Source organism: Thermobia domestica, chromosome 11, assembly GCF_964235325.1.
Source record: "Thermobia domestica chromosome 11, izTheDome1.hap1.1, whole genome shotgun sequence".
Taxonomy (NCBI): Eukaryota; Metazoa; Arthropoda; class Insecta; order Zygentoma; family Lepismatidae; genus Thermobia; species Thermobia domestica.
In genome coordinates, this window is record NC_137464.1 from 236,658,105 (window position 1) to 236,680,349 (window position 22,245).

The 22,245-nt window shown below is 33.9% G+C and overlaps 1 protein-coding gene across 5 annotated transcripts in view; it reads left to right on the forward strand.

Moving 5' to 3' along the window:
• LOC145664827 (uncharacterized) overlaps positions 1-22,233 on the forward strand; it is a 195,554-nt gene extending 173,321 nt beyond the window's left edge. For 3 of the 5 annotated variants that reach the window (XM_081731821.1, XM_081731822.1, XM_081731826.1), the window contains 3 exons: positions 1,698-1,886; positions 7,114-7,170; positions 20,474-22,233. In XM_081731821.1, the coding sequence (XP_081587947.1) occupies positions 1,698-1,886; positions 7,114-7,170; positions 20,474-20,707 (480 nt within the window). In that variant the 3' untranslated portion in view covers positions 20,708-22,233. Of the gene's footprint in view, positions 1-1,697; positions 1,899-7,113; positions 7,171-20,473 lie in introns of all 5 variants that reach the window. The other 2 variants (XM_081731823.1, XM_081731824.1) reach the window with 2 other exon arrangements.
• Positions 22,234-22,245: the final 12 nt, after the last annotated feature.

The following is a 22,245-nucleotide window of genomic DNA, read 5'->3' on the forward strand; positions in this document are numbered from 1 at the left end:
AATCAAAAGATAATTATCGGACTTAGAGAAAACAGAAAGAAAGATTATTAGAGAACATCAAAATGGCGTCCAATCGTATGTTATTTGTCAGTTAGTTCCAAACAAAGGCTTAGTAGTGAGACGCGAGCGGACTCTTCCTGATTCTATCTATAATATTTTATCTAATATATTGACGACGAGTTCGAAACTTGAAAGCAGTGTTTCTATGTATTCTTTTACGTGTTTTAAACAATTAATATAATAGCTCTATTTATTAAGTAAATATTTTTTCTTTATCATTTATTCTGTATGTCACCTTGAATTAAATACAGGGCGGCCCATAATTATGTATATGATGTTTCAAAGACTGCATTACAGAAACTAGCAACATAACTTGAACATAAACACATTACTCTCATACCTTTCCTTACAGCAATTTTAATCTCTGTTCTCCATGGCATGGTCCACCAATTCATCATCCAAATCGATACATACCTGGAGACGAAGAGAAACTTTGTCACAAGCAGCTTGACAAACCTGTACTGCTGTCCTGTGGGGCTTTTTTCAGAAACTTTGTCACAAGCAGCTTGACAAACCTGTACTGTTGTCCTGTGGGGCTTTTTTCAGAAACTTTGTGACAAGCAGCTTGACAAACCTGTACTGCTGTCCTGTGGGGCTTTTCTGAGAAACTTTGTCACAAGCAGCTTGACAAACCTGTACTGTTGTCCTGTGGGGCTTTTCCGAGAAACTTTGTCACAAGCAGCTTGACAAACCTGTACTGCTGTCCTGTGGAGCTTTTCTGAGAAACTTTGTCACAAGCAGCTTGACAAACCTGTACTGCTGTCCTGTGGAGCTTTTCTGAGAAACTTTGTCACAAACAGCTTGACAAACCTGTACTGCTGTCCTGTGGGGCTTTTCTGAGAAACTTTGTCACAAGCAGCTTGACAAACCTGTACTGTTGTCCTGTGGGGCTTTTTTCAGAAACTTTGTCACAAGCAGCTTGACAAACCTGTACTGTTGTCCTGTGGGGCTTTTTTCAGAAACTTTGTCACAAGCAGCTTGACAAACCTGTACTGCTGTCCTGTGGGGCTTTTCTGAGAAACTTTGTCACAAGCAGCTTGACAAACCTGTACTGCTGTCCTGTGGGGCTTTTCTGAGAAACTTTGTCACAAGCAGCTTGACAAATCTGTACTGCTGTCCTGTGGGGCTTTTCTGAGAAACTTTGTCACAAGCAGCTTGACAAACCTGTACTGCTGTCCTGTGGGGCTTTTCTGAGAAACTTTGTCACAAGCAGCTTGACAGAACCGTACTGGTATCCTGTGGAACTCTTCTGTATTAGTTCGGCCAAATTGCGTATGATGTTGATACACTTTGTCCTTTAAAACACCTCATATGAAAAAGTCAGATGGTGTCTAATCGGAAAATTGACCTGGCCACTCCACAGACCCACGTCGACCCATCCAGCGTTTCGGGAATATTTCGTTCAGGCACTCTCGCACTGGTATGGCACACTAACGGTTATAAGTCCAATGACCGTTATCCGCACTCTCAGGCTACACAGTGTTGCCATATCAAAAGTTTTTGTCCAGAATTACAAATACTACACTCAGTCAAACATCATATACGACATAATTTTGGACCACCCTGTATTTAAAAAAAGTTTCTAAAGGTGCACCATATGATTACAATATAATTTACACTTGATTCTTTTTTTTCAGATTTGTAACTTATTCGAAAACCTTAGCAGTTCTGAGTGGCTGTTGTATATCTCTGAGTGGCAGTTTTGCAATGCAACGATCAGCAACATTAGGGTAACAACAAAAGTGGCAGTGCATTCCTTACTGTCAGACAGGCCTGTGCTGCAGGAGAGAGGATCAGCTATCATTTATAATCTAGCTTGCAAGGAGGTAAAAACTGTGGTCTGTATCTCTGGGGTTCTCCACTTGCACTAAAAAAAACTGGGCACCCACTGGCATGATCTCAGATGATAGTGCTTCTTTGTTTTGGGCACCTCTAACTTGTCATGAGAAGTTCGTTTTTTACGTAGAGTAGACACTTTCCTCCCATTTTAAGCATGACTGAAAATTGTTATTACTTTTGCAAAATGTAGAACATAAGTGAACCTTCAAAAGGAAATCTTAATCCATTCTTGTAATCGTACATTGAATCATCTTATGTGTAATACATACATATAATACATTAAAATGCGGGTTAATTTTTGCTGTTGTATACTGATACACAAATACACACACGTACATCAATCATATTCTTTGCTTTATCTTCGGCGTAATAATTTAATGTATAGACAAAATACTTTTAAAAGACATTTCCTCAACATTTAATTTTGGTTATCTGGAGATTGTCCATAAAAAAAAATATGGGGATTACAATTAATTCGAAATATCTACTTGATTTAATAGAATGCTTATTCAACAGTCATTAAAAAGTATTTACTTCGGAAGCACATAAAATTGTCTATTTTTGAACGTTTCAGCAAGAAGTTACTTAGAGAAGTACACGCCTCAGCACCTATGCTAAGGAAGGTAATCATTTTTTCCCCGAAACGTTCACAAACAGATAATTTGGAATGTTTTCGGGTTAAGCTTTTAATGAATAATTTCCAGTACAATATATTCTTACATACAAACCAAAATCATTCACGTGGTGTACAAATGACACAACTGCTTGTTATTATTTCTGAAGAAATATTGCTTAGTTGTTTATTTATAAAAGTATAATTTATGAAATCATATTTGTTTGCTGGTCATGGCTCACATTCCGTAAATATGAGGGCCATCCAGAGGATCGTTTTGGCATGAAATACAGACAGAAACTATATTCCTTATCGTACTTTTCAAGCACTTATCAAAGCGTGATTCCAGTTTTTCTATTCCGCCGTTGTACTCTGTTACCGCCAATGTATTCAACTACGTATTGCAGCGTCAGGGGTAAAGTGCTTTTCGGAAGGAAGGAACATTCGATTGTAGCACCCAGCGTACTCCACCATCGATCCCTTAGTTTGGATCAATTTGCGAGATGATGCAAAGTGAACATAAGAAATATCCGGTTGTGCGTCCTAAATATGCGCCTTAAAATTGAGAATTCCTAGTGGGGACACTGTCGGAAAGGTGTAGCAGCTTTTTCAGGCCAGCTATCCTGATTGAGATTTTCTCTGGGTTTTCCTTATTCACGCCAGGCAAATACCGGGATAGTACCTAACATAATGGTCCCAGGCCGTTTCCATCCTTCCCCCATTCCTTTCTTCCTCCCCATTTCCCCAAACAGTGTGATCTCCGAGGAACGTCATCCCACATATTTGACGGGGTAACATGGCGAAGCTGCCGAAAGTCCAGAAATCGAATTCCTAATCCTAATTCTTAAAATGGAGAATTATTCCAATTATAAGGTGCAGAGCGTGCTTAGGCTTTCGATTCCTACTTGTTGAGAAAGTTGAAAGAATCTGCTTTGAATACATTAGCAGCAACAGAGTACAATGGCGGTATAGAAAAACTGATATCACGCTATGATATATATATACTCTGTCTTTTATGTTTCATATCCAAAATATTCAATTTTTTGGACGGCCCTTGCATATCATTTACATAGAGGGCAGAAAACAGTCATGTTTGAGAAGTGATTTCTTTTGGTAATGTAAGAAAAATTTTTGATAATTACGGGTCGAAAAATGTCTCCTTTCAAAGCAATGAGTTCCTGACAGAAAATTCAGTGTTTGAAGCCGTGTGATACTTACAGTTAGTTCAAATGGTTCGAGAAATTATACAGGAACTAGCTTACATTTTATGCAGTTCAAGCTATTCAAGAAATTATACATGAACTAGCCCACAATTTACGCAAGTGTTTATGCTTGCAAAACGTACGGCATCGACTCAACGATTTTTATTTGAGAATGGCTTGTCGGAAAGTTTTTCAGTAGTTACTTAGCTTATTCTTTGAAATCCCTTATGTACATACGAAACCGTACGCAAATGTGAATATTTAGTAATTTTTTTCTGAATATATAGTAACTTGAATAATTTCTGTAATAAGTCTTAGAAAAATTTTGCTAAGTACCATAATATTCAAGTTAGGATGCTTCCAAACTTTCGGCAGATTATAGCTCTGAAAAAGGGCGTTTCTTGATCTGTATTTATTAACATTTCTTTCTTTCTTTCTTTTTGTCATTTAGTATTATAAGGAACCAATCACGTCCCGAAATTTGGCGGTTGTGTCCTTTTATAAATATTCCTATGAACAAAGTACTTCCATAAGTGCAGCAGTGGCGGCTTTAGCGGATATGTCGAGTAGGCACGGGCCTACTCAAAAATGTTGAAAACTATATAAACGCTAAAAGACACAATAAAGACTAAATATATTTTCCACTATTTATATGAATGGTAGATGATTATTTAACAAATAGCATCAACCACTACTGTAATAGTAATTTCCTACTGTCATTAATCAATCAAATGTGTATATGTATCCATAAGCGAGGGAGCGGGTTTACCCAAAATTAAAATCCTAAAGCCACCCCTGAAGTGCAGTGTCACGTTTACTTTGTAAGATGGGCTATCATTTCAAATCCAGAAGATATATATATAACGATTCTTTCTTATAGTAGTAATTTGCTTCTTGGTAATAAAAGCTTTTCTGATATCCATTAGAAATACATGACTAAAAATTGTTAGCAAAACCTGAAACTCTCTTGAGGCAGTAAATAAGTATTCAAACTCGATTAAAATTCATCTTGTGAATTTGTAAGATATTATCATAAAGATATCTTTCCATAGCTGTATCGGAAGCAAGGTTTTCTCTCAGTGGTGCAAAATAAGGTTTTATTTTGATATTATTCTCAGTCGCTTTTGGTAGGCGGATAGAAAGATTGCAACGACGAGTAAAAAATACTAAAGATAGACGGAAATCATGTTGAAAAGTGACGGAAAGATAACACTGGACAAATAAAAACTTGTGAGATATGGGAAAACGGCAAGTAGCTTTTGTATGGATTTCGTTATAGTAATGTAAATAATCCAAAATTAAATTTTGTAGTTGCACATACAGTTCTGTGAGTTATTCTGTGTTCTTATGCTAATTACAGTCCATTAGTTAACATAATTCATTCACTAAGGAATTACTCAAATGTTGGGAGATTTAAATATGATACTTGTTATATGTATCTTTGTAAATAATAGAAAGTAATTCTGAGAATAAATTTTAAAAAAATAGACAAGATGATAATTCATGCTCTTAGTGACAAATATTTACTGCTTTTTGAAAATATAATGAACGAAATGAGAAAGTAATGTGTTGACAAGATTTAGTTTTTAAAGTTATGTATACTAGTTACATAGGTAATAGGAATTCATCCAAGTTGAAAGATTGTTTGAATATTTTTCCCCTTTTAATATAAGAGGCACGTTTTCTCGTATTAGAGCTAAGAACAGTATTTTGTATGCTACAATTTGAAAGTGAAAGTTGATATAAACACACACGAATCTTGAGCAAATCATGTTTGATCCAATGTAAGATGACCATACAGATGCATCCTAAGGCTACTTATGAGTTTAACATTCTGGCTCCCAAGTGGTCCCCGGTCTTACATAAATTCTATTAGTTGATACAGCGTGGACCATCCAGCGTCCCCGCCATTCATTTGATTTCAGCAAAACCTATTTTCACGTATTGTGAATGGGTTTGAAATCGGTTCACATAGTTGGTATCTGCTCCTGATGTGGAATCCCCCCTGTACCCAACGTAGTATGTGCTTGAAAACATTGATGCAAAACACGCAATGCTTTAGATCGAGCCATAACTCGGGTTTCTATTCGAGATGAACACTGTACCGGGAATCATCATTTGGTAATCGAGGCTTATACAACGTCCATAGAAAACACGTTCCGTAGCCACTTGGTTACGATAGGGCACATTTTGGAAGCTTAAAGTATACAATATTACAAGCAGTTCATAAATAATATGAAGAACTTACTGTAAAATTTGAATTAGTTGTCAAATATGTGCATATTCTACTAAAAATAGACCTTTTAAAATTTTGTTGCAATGATTTCTAAAATATTTGTACCATTTTGTAATATAATGGATATTTAACTATCACGTATAAAATCATTTTATTCACAATAGAACATCAACATTTTTCTCCGTTGCAGGGGTCTTCGATGTTTTATTTGTTCTGACTTCTGTTGTTGAAATAATCGCTGAATAGATAATCGCGTCTCATTTCTTATTAGGAAGGCCTCAGACTTAGAAGAAAATGTAACTCTGTCTATTAAAGAAATAGAAATGATTTAACCGAGTGTATATTATGAACCATAGACATCAATTCTGTTTTCAAATACGGATTTACTGTAACGTGTTGCTCCTAATATAAGTCTCTATTGTGCAGCAGAATCCAGAGATGTGTCAAATGTAATTTTATAGGGATTATATATGAATTCATTCTTTGCAATAAATATGATAAGAGTCATGTAGTGTAAATGAACGAAGTAGAACGTTGGTTTTATTGTTGGTTTTATTGTTATATTAAATTCGCGTGATGTTTTAATGTGAATATTTACAGTAATAGACACGAAATATATATATTAGTGTACACTATCATATAAATTTTACAACTGCAATAGAAAACTTGGAAAGGAAATTAGGCTATTTTGATACTATATTGTTTTATAAATATGATTTACGTAGACGTAGCTTCGAAATGTGGAACACGAAACTATTTATGTAAGTTTAGCAAGAAGTTACTGTCCCTTTTTCAGTGGAATGTTAATATAACAATCCTTATTGAAGCATAATTTGTAAAAGTATTGGGGTCTCGTCTAAATTTTGTGTGTATTTGTGTTCAAATATCGGAAAAATTCAAACCATTTAACTCGTTGTGCATCATATAAAGGCTTTCTTCAACTAAAATTTAAATATCTTCTTATTGCACTTTGTTTCGTTTGCGCCTCTTATCAAAAAACGCCTTTATTATTATGCTACTTCTTAATGCAGCAAATTATGAATTGACATTTTAATTATTTAAAAAAAAATGCTTATAAAAATCCAATTGCTAAGTAAATTATGCAGTTATATTAATCAAAATTACATAAAGTAATTCGACACATATTCCGATTCCACTTTCAGAAAATGGTCCAATTCAAAAACCTTAGAAGAATTTTACCCCCTGGATCCATTTCCAAGGTAGCAGATTAAGATATTTTTATATAAAAACGCAGCTTTCTTTTAGGTGTTATTAACTGCGTATTGGATTGTGTTGGAGTGTGGCTATATTATTTCTTAACAATGCAAATTAATATTCTCTTCATTCGCAAGCTATTGTCTTTAGAAAAGCAATGTGATATTTCAGCGAAGTAAATGCATGTTCTTAGCATTAAAAGGAACTCACACTACTTCTGTTTCTTCTTTCATAGGAGTTTCTAATGTCGTTTATTTTACCTATATAGTATTTTGTGTATTAATTAAAGATTTTTCTGTAGGCTTCTAAAATATGAGCTGTATTTTATAGCTGTATTTTATATGCTGATGATTTCTATTGTTCTAGCATCAATATATTTGTAATGTAAGTGTTGTTGTTAACATTAAGATATTTCAATTATATCATACTTCAACGTTTTGAATTCAACTTTTCACGTTGTAATAAAAGGTATGCGCTATTGCACTAAGCTGTTCTCACCCTCACTTCTAAAATTGAATCATGTCATTCTGTAGTCATTACGGAAGCATTTCCTTATATAGGCTGTTTCAAAACAACACCGACAACGTTTTGGAGGTGATTCTTGACACCAAGATAAGACGAAAAGTATAAACCAACCTGGGTGCAGAAATCCGTCATTTCGGAGTTTTAGGGTACCGAAAACATGAACAAAATGTACTTTAAAAGTTCATAGCTCCAGTGCTATAGGACCTACTTCAGGTCAAGACTTTACTAAGGAACTAGTATGTGCGGCGGTACTTCCGCAACAATTTTTATAGGGGCAGTTTGGCTACTGGCATATAATTTTAAGTGCTCATCAACTACAAGGTGGTATCTTATAAGGTTGTCAATTAAAAATAAATAGAATAGTTAGACCTATTTTCAAGAACAAGTTCGTATTTTTACTTTCCAGTAAGTGTCCCTTATTTCTGGAAATAGGAAGAAAGTTCGAAAAGAATATACATTGGAGAGTATTATTAAAAAATATAAGTTGAAAATTTGATCCGGATATATTGTACAGCACTGCTTCTAAGCGAGTACACATACTGTACATCGAGACGAACAGGCAAAAATAACTATAGAAACTATAGAAAGTGTAAATTCGGTGAACCTTCAAATTCGAATTTTTCCCCACAATTTCCGCAACTTCATAACGTCGTACCTACGTTCATTCGATAGTAAAACTGTAGTATTACCTTTATCCTCTTTATCCATGTAATATTAGCGTAGGTGTACAATTAAATAAGTTAAATTTAACAGTTAGGCTCAGTAACATTCATCGTTATTCTCTAGCAGGCTTCTTCAGTGTTGTTCAGAATTTGTTCTATTGACGGGTAGGAAGAAAATGTGTGCGTAGAATAAGATGTATATAAAATAGACCAAGGAGAAACTAGAAGGATTTTAGAGAACTAAGTAAAACAGTAGTAACTTGATTGGCTGGCAGAGGATAGGATACAATGACAAACTTTCCCGTTTGCGACGATGGGTCTTATGGTATCTTAAACCATAGAGAAGGCACGTGGCTGAGTGGGAGAGCGCTCACCTCTAGTGCGGGAAGTTCTAGTTTTATCGCAGTCCACGTGAGTTTGTGATGGACAATATCGTGTTTGTGGGTTTTCTCGGTGTTCTTTCGTTTCCCTCTCACATTGTCATTCCACCACTTCATAATGATTCAGGGGGCGCAGTGGCTCAGTGGTAGAGCGTTCACCTCTGGTGCTTGGGGTCCCGGGTTCGATCCCAGCCCCCGACAAGTGAACTTTGTGGTGGACAAACACCGTGCTCGTGGGTTTTCTCGGGGCTCTCCCGTTTCCTCCCACTTTATTCATTCTACCATTTCACTCATCTCTCATCATCACCGTCTCCTTTAGCCCAACCGGCATAACCGTGGGACGTAAAACTCAAAGATTTCATTTCATTTTTTTCATAATGATTCAGTTCTATTTGTCATAGTCCTTCTTGAGTCTAAAGAACGCCTTAACAGACCATGAGATATTAAATCTCAAAGATTTCATTTCATTTTTATTTTTTTCAATCATAGAGTGAGTGAATTAGGATAGACTATCGATTGATTTCCTTTATGATTAAAAGTTTCTGAAGTTAACATCGTGACTGAAATTCATTCTTATCAAACGAATGGTGTAAAAGAATGCTTCTCTGGTTTGGTGCTTGTAAATAAAATACTAGTAAACAAGTTATTTTTTTCACAACAAAATTTGTTTACTTCGTTAATATTATGTTACGATTATTAATTATGTCTTACGAAGCTTAATGTTGATAGTAAAGCGAATACGAAAAGAAGCAAGTATGCACGATTCACAGTTATATAAAAGTGCTTTATTGGAATAGACTTAACTGTTGGGACAACACCGTGTGTTTAAAAGTAAATAAATCACAGTATATTTTAATTAAAGTAGCGCCAATTACCCGCTTCGCTGAATTAAAGTTTAAAAAAACAGTAATCTGTTCCATTAGTCAGTCTTTTTTACTATTTCTGAAGCGTTTTCTGATATCGGTCATTTTCGATCATTTTTGTCTCTCTCCCCCTCCTTCAAGTAGCGGGGCTGAATTATGATTTGAACGACATCGAAAGTGTCACTGGTCGTCTCAGCGACTCCAAAAAACTATGGATTCAGCACTAATATCGGTCATTTTCGATCATTTTTATATATCTTTCCCGTCCAGCTTCCCTTGCGGGGCTGAATTTGGATTCAAACGGCTTCGGAAGTGACACTGTTTATATTAGCGACTCCAAAAACTATGGATTCGATACTAATGTCGATCATTTTTGATCATTATATATATATATATATATCCCTTCTCTACCTTGCACTGTCAAAGTGAAATGATAAAAAACATCCCAGACCCGAACCTCTTGTATGTTGAAAATTTTATCGAGTTCGGTTGGGTGGTTCAAGAGTTATGAAATCAGTTACTTTTATTTTTATTTATATAGATAAAAAGTAAACTTATGCTAGAATTCTTATAACAGTAAGATTTTGTTCGACTTCTAGTTCATACAGTTCATAAATATGGGAAGTCTTACTGAACACGCTATATAGTCTGTCCATAGGTATGATAGCCAAAACAGCCAAGCCGGGTATTTTTTTTTTTTTTAATTTTTTTATCGTATTTTGTTTTATTTATTTAATTTTTTGTGATTGATTCAACGTCCGAATAATACTCGTAGATTCTGTCTCCATCCTTATCAGTCTATTAAAGCCGGAAGTACTTGATCTTTCACTTCCGGTTTAATATTAATCCCTATAGCTTAAACGTTTATTAAAAATTCACAATGTAATATGGAACTTCGCTTGTTGAGATGTGTAAAAAAATGAAGTGAAGAGTAATATTTAAAACGTTGAAGGATGGTAAAACATTAATAATGTTGTACTTATCAATGGCTAGAGTGTGTAAAGTGTCAAATTGATTGGCACTGAGATGTCATAATTCATGAGATAATCACTAAGTCATCAATCGAGTCATATAACCTTACCTCTATTGATATATTCAGCCACACACTCTACCCAGCACTTAATAATTCTGGTATATTCATATCTGGCGGGTCTTGTTACAACATCCTACAAGATTTATATCTGCAAACTAGATTATTGCTGAAATCAGTACAATGCTGTCCTAACCTTGAAATTGTACATGGTCTTTCTGGAATATCGTCATCTTTATTAGTATATGTTCACCAAGCCAGCACAGATCAACAGTTATCACTCTCTTGTAGTGATCTATAGATGCTGAATTCCAATCCCGTGGCCACTAACACTGCAACTTTTTCCGATAATATCTTGTCAATCCCACCAGCTAGATGTAGAAATGATTCTTTTAATACATAGGTTTTAATCGACTTTCTTCCATTAGTAATGTGACGAGTGTAAAACAATCTTTCGGTTGTACCTGAAATACTGCAAATAAATAAATAAATAAATAAATAAAATAAATAAATAGTAAGAACTGTACGGTCTCCAGATAATGAAGAAGCAAGTAGCTCTCACAGTCATTTCGTAAATGTATCCATGGCTTGTACTACTTATCCCATCCATCAAACTCCCAGTAATGTGCTTGTCTCATAATATATCGATTACCTAAACGCCAATATATCGACAATCAGTACTTTCATTACTTATCTTTCCAGAAAAATTACACACGTTTTGGTCTAGGTCCATTTTGTTGGAAGGAAATAGCAGGATGTGAAATCATATCTCATGAATTATGTAATCTAGGGCTGTGCGATATTTCAATATATCAATATTTTCAAATATCAATGTCAAACAATATTACTAATCGCTATTTCAATATAGAATATCTCAACATTTTTAGTACGATATATTGATCAAGTTTCAATATTTTTCGACATCGATTGACCATATGCAAATTCGGATATCGCACAGTCCTAATCTCATCCCAGTGTGTATATAAAAGGTAACAATTACATTTATTTGTAATTGCAACGGGCTGCTGTATCGATCCTATCTCTGTCGTTACACATAACTTCTTGTGTTTATGGAGTTGCAGGGTGTGTGTAAGTTCTACTGAATCAACGCTTATAAAAGATACAATGAAAACATGCATTCTTGTTACGATATATATAAAATTTTGACATCGTAAGAAGAATGCATGTTTTCATTGTATCTATAAGCCTTGATTCAGTGAACTAATGCCTTGAACCGGGGCACTACTTTTGTTTGTGTGTGTTTGTATATATTCTTTATAGGTATATATATTTGCATAGATAACGACGAACTTCGGAGGAATTAGATTAGAGAAGGTGTTTTACGTTTTAGTGTATGACTGTCCGATTTTTCAGTAGATAGATTAATAGGTCCATATTTTGAAATATTGATATCAAAAATATCAATCATTGTTGCATCGATACTTTTCAATAATTTGATATTAGATATTTCAATACTTTCAAATATTTCAATTTTTCAGTCAAGTTCCGATATTTTATCGAGAATGATTTTTGATATCGAAATTCTGATACCACATAATCATATTTTAATGTGGGATTCCTATTGAACTCTTAATTCTGCTAGTTTAACATTGCAGATTTATATTGAGATGTAGTTACTGAAATAATTAAAACGTAAAACACGTTCTATAACTTAAATTTGTTAACAGTATTCATTGTATATGTATTGATTGAGGTTCCTCGTCTCAAAGTTACGAGGAAGGTGCAAAACACTATATACGTATTTTAAAAAACTGAAGGAATATATTCAAACCTTGACAGAGCTAAAACGGCAATTTAATATATATTTGTACCTCTGTCAAGGTTTGAATGTATTTAAGTTTTTTCAAGAGTTTGTTTACAAACTATAACACAAAGAAACTATTTGCTAAGCAAAACAGTATATTCACATTAAAAACTATATACATGTAACAGTTTCACCAACTAACACTTTGGCTTAATCATGCACTATCTGTTAATAATGGAACGACATGCTCTCCGACTAGCGTACCGCATTAAATTATCGAGGCCAACCCGTGAACTGTACGACCGCATCACATTTCTTCACCTTTTTTTTTTTTTTTTTATCATCTTGAAGCTCTTCGCTATGAAAAGATAGTGTCTGATGAAACCAAAGTGATAGTTGATGAAACTGTTACACCTGTGTAGTTTTTAAATGTGAATATGTTATGCTCAGCAATTAATTTGATTGTGTTTAATTACATACCAAGCAAAGTTACAGAATATATATATAGTGTTTTGCAGCTTACTCATAACTTTGAGATGAAGCTAGGGATCGATAAAAAGTGCACTTTTTTCCCTTTCTGTTATATTCTACACCAAATCAAACAAATTTTAAAACAGTTTTACTCCAAAGTTCTCTATTGGTATCTCGTGTTTACAAAAATTGCTATTCAGCTGTTCTGTAGGTCATGTATAACTGTTAGAAAGTTTAGACTAATTATAACATGAAATGTTTCTGTGAATGATCAACTTGTTGACATTATAAAGAATCAAATGGCTTGTGTCGAAACAATATTAATTCACGTGTGCAAGTGAATATCTATATAATGAAGTCAGTCACACTGTTATTACTCACATGATGTCCCGAATCCTAATTTTCATTCTATCCTTTCACTCCACCTCACTAATTTCCAATTCTGTACAGGGTGGTGCAAAAAATAGGTATACACCCCTGCATTGATCAACTATAACATTCTGGCTTATAGGTTTATTTGCTTCGACTGTTCCGAGCTTAAGATATAAGTAAAAACACATTAAGAACAAAAAAAAAAAAAAAAAACTGAGTCTAGATGATGGATAACAGTAAGAAATGATATAAAATGCAATGGGTTGAACAGTACGAGACTGTATACCTACTTTTGGGCCACCCTGTATATATCCTTCTTAACCACAGGGAAATAAGTGTCCATTATATGTCGGTTCTATTGGCTTAATTGTCCCATTTAACGACGTTAGGTAATGGCAAAAGTGGGCTAGAATAAGTCTTCGGGAAGAATACTTAGTCATGAATATATCGTTTTCCACAAACAAGTTTGTAATCTGTGTTTTAGACATGAGATATTTCGTGTAAATTTTATAGGTGATCGTAGGTGAATTTTATCTAATAACGGTTAACGGTGTTAGTACATGTGCTGTCTTTTTTCTTAGCCAACCAATGTATATGGGTGTTGGTTAGGGAGAAAATGTTAAATAAAAGTGTGCATGCGTTGTAATAAGTTGCAATTGTTAATATTTACAAAATAATTTGCAGACCAAGGGGCTTCGTGTGTAATTAAATGATTTGATCTGATTTAAAGGTGTTCCTGAAAATTAATTAAAGTAAAATGAAACTTCTTATTAAGAGAGTTTGCTTCACATAAAGTTGAATTTACTAAATTAGTGCTATATGTCGTGTATGCTAATTATCTATAATAATCATAGAAAGTTCTATTACTGAATTGTAGCTGTAATCTAAGAAATTGGTTTAACGACCGAATAGATGTATTTCATCTTAGCGTTCGATAGCACTGCTCAATCTTTTATAATTTTATGAAATTCTCTAACAACGGGAAAATATTTTTCTTTTTTCTTTGAAATGAAAAGGAATTTTAATAACTTTTCCCTTAAGTCTATTAAATGTCCTTTGCTATGTGAAAATAAATTCTGTTATTTATTTATTTAATATACGAGGAAGGATCAGAAATTAAGGTTACAAGGCCGATATTTCTAAAGTTTCGTTTGTTAGAGAGGAATGAGGAGTGTGTGGTAATTTTAATACATGAAGTTGGCAACTGTGCATAGTTTCAGCCACCCGTTACCTATGGTGCTAGTTGTAGGTAAACACAGATGGCGACTCGTTTGGAAAACGTCTCTCGAAGAAGTCCGCTCAGTTATTCGATTTCTGTGAGCGAAGCATGTAATCGCGGCTGAAATTAATCGGCAGCTGGTAGAGGTTTATGGAGAGACTGTAATGTCTCGTCAGCATGTTGCAGAATGGTGTCAAAAGTTCGCGGCTGGTAGAGAAAACAGCCCAGAAGACCACCACGCTGTTGAACCAATTTCGTTGGGACATTATCGACCATCCTCCTTGCATATGGAGTCTACCGACATGGAGACTATGTCGAAAAAAATAACCTAATGTATGTACTATCTGTTGGCTGTATTGGTTTTGTGAAATAATATATATACACGCTTCACTGCAGACTTTGCAACCTTACTTTCTACTTTCTCCTCGTATATATATATATATATATATATATATATATATATATATATATATATATATATATAATGCGAATGCATTTTGACAAAGCAAGAGACTGATACGTAAACCCTTAAGAATTTCTTCTTTCATTGGAGGCATTAGTACAAAATTGTCATTTACACAAACCGACAAACATTACAATTGAACATTAAATGCACAGCTCCTTTTCGTAATCTTTATATCTTACATTAGATTGAAATAGAGCGTGATCCATTCAATCATTTGTCATAATCTTTAAGAAGTTCCATTTTAGCAAACTGAAATTTGGTGTCGAAGCTCCTTATATTTGGTCACGAAACACTTGATACCATGCCCTTCACAGTATGGTAAAAAAAAGATTAACTTAGAACATGGCTCTTGCAACAGTTATTTTGTGCTTTTCTGTGTAATGTCTAGTTTTATTGATTGACACGCATGTGCAAGTTCCGTGGGCAGCAATATGCCTTTTGTTTGAACAGATTACAAAATGTGTACTTTTTGAATGAGTTTCGAATTTCTTGCCTTTTCGTGGTACTGTTCTTAATTCATTCCTTATTATATCAAAATCTTAAATTTAATTCTCTAAATCTAAGCCTGTTAAAAGAACTCCCTTGTTCTTCCACTTCCTGATATGGCGTGATGTTAACGCATGCACGCTGGCCTTGCGGACAGTTCGCACCCTGAATTTGTGATAGGCCATATATAATCATGTAATGCGGTAGACCTGTGGTGATGGATTCTCAGAGATCGCCATATCCCAGATCTTCTTTAGAACAGGTCTTAAATTTCACTGATGCCCTCTTTGGACGCGATTTCGGTTGTACATAACGTTCAATTACAACACTAACAGTAGTCGGTCTTGCCACAAAGCCATTGTTCCGATACTGTTCTACTATGCTGGAGATGCTAAAGTTTACATGAAAATGAGCCATAACGTACCCTTCCCAATAGTGATTTTTTCTGTTAGTATTTTGCCCACTACAGCAAGTTCACTGTGCTACACAACAGCTGAGAGTGATACACATGTGCATATAATTTTGTTGCTTTGTAAAACTCAGTTTGACAGGTGTCACTGCCTTCAAGCTGTTCGGTTTAAAACGGATCAGCGTCTGTAATTACAGAACACAAATGTATTATTTATCTCATTGATATAATTGAATGTAGTACTCTCTCTATTTTAAAAATTAAAAGTATTATTATTATTATTATTATTTTATGAATGTGTAAATACAATCTAAAGTTGCATGCGTGAAGATTGATACAGCTGAATTAAGAGGATAATAGAAAGAAAAGTTTGTTTTCATCTACTTGCAGATTAGTTAGAAGAAAAAAATTGTTTTTCGTATGTTTGTCAGATTTCACTGAACTAATAATGGCGGACTGGTTTTGCTATTATTCTGATGAAATTTTGAATGTTCGTTATTCTTGTCTAAATGAGCGGCAGTAACATACTTTTCCAATTTGTTAATTTCCACACACAGTAAACATATTGAAAAAACACAAAAGAGAAATAGCATAGGCCAGTTCAGCAACTCGTTTTCATTTTTTTAAATCAAGAAATAGAAAACAAATAAAAAAAAAACAATATTAAACACTAGTTTGAATTTATAAATACTTTATTGTTATTCAGTTCATTTTGTTAAAGCACACAAAGAAGTACAATGGAAACATGTTCTTTTGAATACTAGTATTCCGTTTTATCTCGTACATGGCGTTAAAGCTGTGTAGCTGTATTTGATATCAATATATGCTGCTGTTATTATTATTATTATTATATTTGATTGTCCTTAATGTCTGTAATTAATAAGGGAATTAGGGTAAAAATAGAAAAGTTATACAAAACTATAGATGCCAATATTTGATCTTTCGTTGGCGCGGTCATTCAAAAAAAAAAAAAAAAAAAGCTAAACCCCATTGAATACATAAATAAGGACCATTGCTACCCTTTCCACCTATTTTTAAATAAAATTTTAATTGTCACACTATTGCGAGCGGTGATTATATTCAATGAGAAAAAGCGGAAAGGCTATTACTCACTATTTTGCGGTGAGTAATAGCCTTTCCGCTTTTTCTATTTAAAATTTTAATTGCTTGAAAAAAAAATAAAGAACATCTAATTTAGTAAGTAAGCCAGATAGTATCTGCAGCAGTTTGTGACCCGTGACCCGAAAGACCCAGAGGCAATCAGACTCATGATCTATCGAACCTGGCGACTCGGATAAAACCATGAACCTTCCCATGAATGATTCCAGAGACTACGAAACATCGTCATACACGTGGGAAGTGTGTGTGAGGCTGGTAATGTAATTATAACAAACACGATTCTCTCTTCTTTCTTTGTCTTGTCATTAAGCCTATAATTTTATTTCTTGTTTGTTGTTTGCATCCCTGTGTGTCAAGGTATTACACTGAAAGATAACTACGAGACTTATAAGAGAATAAACGCGTGAGAATCACGGAAAAGATAAGGAGCATGTTCTTTTTATATGGGATCGTGGAAGTTTAATCGAGCAAACGTGCAAAACTTGTTGAATAGAATATAAAATATGGTGCTGAGCAGGTCCGTATCCATGGGGGGCTAGGGGGCCCGGACCTCCCTAAATTTTCACTGCCCCTCCTAAAATTTTCACGGTAGGCTTGCAAATGAACTATAATATGGTGATGAACTATAATATGGTTGGATCGGACCCCCCTAACTTCTGCCACCCCCCTACATTTTTAGGCTTTCTACCGGCCTGATGCTGAGTCCTAAAGTCGTTTTGTTAAATCTTTTTGTATAGTCTGTGTTAAAAAAAAAAAACGTATTATTTTTCAGTATGGAGAGAAATAAAAATGGAATTGCATTTGAAATATTTAAGACATGATATCTTGATAAAGAAATGTCACACAGAGAATCACATAAATTAATGTTCGAGCTCAAGCAGTAAACACCATTAATCAACTATAAAATTGTGTCGTAATGCTGAAGGGATGATATTTTGGGTGCTTCCGGGTTGCCGGGTCTGTCTGTCTGAGTCTGAGTCAGACCGGGTCTTGAGAAGCGAGATCCAAACCCGGATGACCCGGATAAAAGTGTTTGACTTGTTCCATCTTTAATATGCAGAATGCTATTTAAATGAACTAGTAGTAGTTTTCAGATGTTTAGTATAGTGTAGTCTGAGTGACGTCATAAACTGTGTACACAGATTTCTGGCCTGTAAGAAAACACCTGAAAAGTATTATGTTTATTTAACAGCATTTTGTAGATACTACCCAGGGGCGGATCCAGGACGGACTTCTGGGGGGGGGGCGGTGGGTTGTAATACTGCTTCTTAGAGATACTTTTAAGAGCTCCAAACTCTGAGATGAATTTTATTTATATATATAAAATAATAAAGTTTCCTCTCCTGGGGGGCAATCGCCCCGATCCCCCCCCTGGATCCGCTACTGATACTACCTGGTTCACTTTGTAATTTTTTGTTGTTCTTCATAGTCTTGGAAAACGAAGTTATTCTCTAAAAAACAAAACAAAAAAAATCTTCGGAGAAAGCATAGTGAAGACTATTAAATTCAAACAAAGGTAATAATCAATATAGATACTGATATTTAAATTTCATAAATATTCTCTTCATTTCTTTGTGCTTTAAACAAATTCAACATTAATTCGCACTAAAATCGTATTAAAATATACTTTGAGCATTTTTTTAAAAATTTTATTTAGTTATTTTTTTTTTTTTTTTTTTTTTTTTTGTGTTAAAAGCTTACACCCAAATGGTGGAAGTTGCTAGAAAATATTTTACTAGCTGAAAAATATTCTGAGAATGCCCTTGGATAGAAATGTTTTCATACGAATTATTTTCTCTTACCTTTATGAATTAGGTGAAGAAATTAAAAACATATTAGCTGCATATACGTACAGTATTTATCTTTAATTTCTTTCATTCGAAATGACAAATAAGTGTGTTAATTCCTTTAATTTTACTAGTTTTAAATGTGTTATGGTTTTCCATTGTAGGGACCAACTTAATGATTTTGCTGCCATAGTCTTTTTCACATTACCCGAGATAAATTGATTGAATATTTTGAAATATCAAGATTCTCCTTTAAGTTAATTAGTTGTTGGTGTGTTAATTTAACGTCTAGAAGCTATATAGGAACGCGGACGTTTAATGTGGGTATTGAAAAGTAAATGCATTTCTATCGGGAATCGAACTCGAGTCTACTGTTCCAAAGATGAGAATGCTAACTATTTAGCCATGATAAACCTGAACCCTTACATTAGAATGTGAAAAGTGCGTGTTCATAGTTTTTAAAACAATATTTCTCGAAAGTACCTTAAAATAACCTTCTATATCAAGAAGTTCATTAATATAAAATATGGAAAAGATGAATTGATTCTCGAAGCATTGAAAGCGTACATTGCAAAATATAAATCAGTGTTTGAACATGATTTGGTCATTCTTTAGAAAAAGTTTAGCCATTGTTTAACATGTCCGAAGATGTCCTGAAGTGTTCCATCTGAAGAAAAAAATGTTTAGAATGGATCCTAACAGTGGTTAATAAGGAACTGCCGTAAGAGGCATTGTTTAGACACTTCACACATCGTACTATTTACACATTTACAGTCGTTTCAGCCTGTATACTTATTGAGCACATCAGAAGTTCAGGAATATTCTGATTTCTTTTAGGACAGTTTCTATCTTCAAAAATTTTTGGACATGTTAAACAGTGATAAAGTCATTTCTAACAAAAAGTATCTAAGCACTGATTTATTTTTGAAATGTACCTAAAGATATGAGAAAGGATACCAGCTGGTAAATAAATAAATAAGTACAATAATTTTGTATTTCTTCACTGCTAAGCTAATTGACACACTATTCAGTGTCTGTAAAGTAAGTGTAATTTTCAGTAACATTTCGGATTCATTGTTTGAACTGCTTATGGAAGAAGGCACTGTGAGACAGTATTAATTCCGTGGCACATACTGAATGATGGTAATAATAATGATGTCTCACAATTTACGGGTATTATTTGTGCAGTTGTTAATGGCTTTGTTCTGCATATACGGAAACGATTGCGTCAGTCCCATCCGTTCTTTGATGCAGAAGCACGTTTTATTCTTGAAAATAAACAGAGTGCTTGGTTGCTGTGGAAGCAATTTCCGAGTGAACAAACGTATAGTCTTTCTCTAATATTAGAGAATATTTTGTTTGTATTTTATTGTATTTTATTTTTATTTTGTTTTGTTTATCATTATTATGTTGTTCAGTTTCAGTCAGTTGGCTTAGTGCTGTATGAAACTGTGAATAAATAATTAATAAATAAATAAACTACCAAGTAAATACACCTTATAAGTACATATACTTTAGTAAAATTTGAACCATCCTACGTGTGAACGACACATTCTTCAAAGATTTGAGCAAAGTAATATTTCGAATAATATCTTATACAAATGATATGCACGCATCTAAGTATTACTATTTATAAAGTTATGTGTGTTCAGTTTGTTCACGTGTGTATGCTTGTGAGTATTTCATGCTGATGTTACCGATACTAAAATAAATATTGTTTTAAATATTTTTTTTATTATTTTGTGTCTTTTCAGGTATTTGATGACGTCGCCATTGAGCTAACAATGGCATTGTTGCAGTATTTTAATTCAAATCCTCCAGAGGAATATTTGTTCCGCACAATGAAGGCTTTGTTAAGGTTCTGTCAAATCTCGCAGCAGGATGTGCCACAGCTTATTCAAATGATAGGACCAGAGCCATCGAAATTCAACGGAGCTTCCGAAAGAGTCGATGATTTGATTCAACAAATCAATAAGCGCCTTCATTAGCTCCTTCTTTATATCTATCTCTGTTCTTTTCTTTATCTTCCTCTGAACTGGGTCTCCATTAAGAGAGATGCATAATGTGTTTTGGGAGCTAATTCCAATATGTGTCGTCGCAACTGGAAGTATATAAACGCAGTGAAACACGTACATACCCATTCATGTGATTTTTTTTTCTAACGTTCGATTTGAACAGGTTTCTTCAATAGATTTCATTTACTTTTTCATATTTTTCTTATTTTGTTCATGAGCATACTACTATTTCAGTAACGTACTTCGACATAACTAATATAACACTTAGAATTTTACTGGTTTGCATAAATTGAATACTATGAAACAAAGGAAAATAAAAGGTACCTGATATTGTACACTCGTGTTTAGTTGAGCAGCTTAAGACATCAAGAATGTAATAGAAAAATTAAAAATGTTTAAGATTTTCCAAAACAAACATCTTTATTAAGTGTTACATTGTTTATTATTACTTCATTAAATTTCTGTTTTGGTACCTTTAAATGATTTTTTTTTCCTTCAGTTTACTGTAATAAAATACGAGTGGATCATAAATACATGTTTTTTGCAAGTGTGATACATAAATATTATCTATGTACTGTTTTACTGTAGAATATAAAACATGACTGCTAGATGTAAGAAGCGCGTAATGTATAACGCAAGTTGTGTTGCATAAATGCTGTCAAATTTATTGCGAAGCAGGGGTTGCATTGTTAGAAAGACAATGGTTTTGGATGAAAAGATTTATTGCTAATGAAAATTAGTATTTGGGGAGTATATTTTTAATGAAAATATTAACTGTATTGATATTAGGTCAATTGTTTTTTTCAGAATTGTGTGAAAATAATGGAATTTGTATGATTGTTTAGAATAGACACACGCCGAAGATTCAAGCTTCAAACGGCTCGTCGACGGAAATAGAAGAGAAGCCTGGGGATAAAGGGTTCAGTTTTGTGTTATCATCAGCCATATTAAATGTATTTTTATCGGTCACGTCAGTACCGTTTACTTTGAATTAATCATGGTCACTCGGGTACTCCTTTATGTATACTCGTTTACAACAGTGTATCGTAATGAGTAGGATTTGTAGATCATTTTTCACCAACCATTTTCTTTATAATTATGGAACTCTTGTATGGATGAAGCGTGAATGAAAAGCGAATGATTGTTAAATGTGCAGCTGAAATGTATGGTGTTATTTGATCCTTAACTTGTAAGAACGTTGTTTTTTATGTATATATTTTACTGATACTGAGTATTATATGCATATTTAATAAATAAAATGAATATATATTGTGATGGATTCTGTATTTTCTGCCTGTTGCACTTGTTTTTCTGGCTATTGTATGTAGCATAATGTAAATAACTGAAAGTATTGAAAGTACGAAAATAAAAATAAAAGCAAAAGATGCATTAAAAAAAAAAATGTTATGCATATATTCGGTTGAATGTGAATTTATTTTACATGCATCTTTGTACTGCCAATTTGTTTCATTTAATAAAAATTTTTTTATAGCACCGCATATACATTCTGA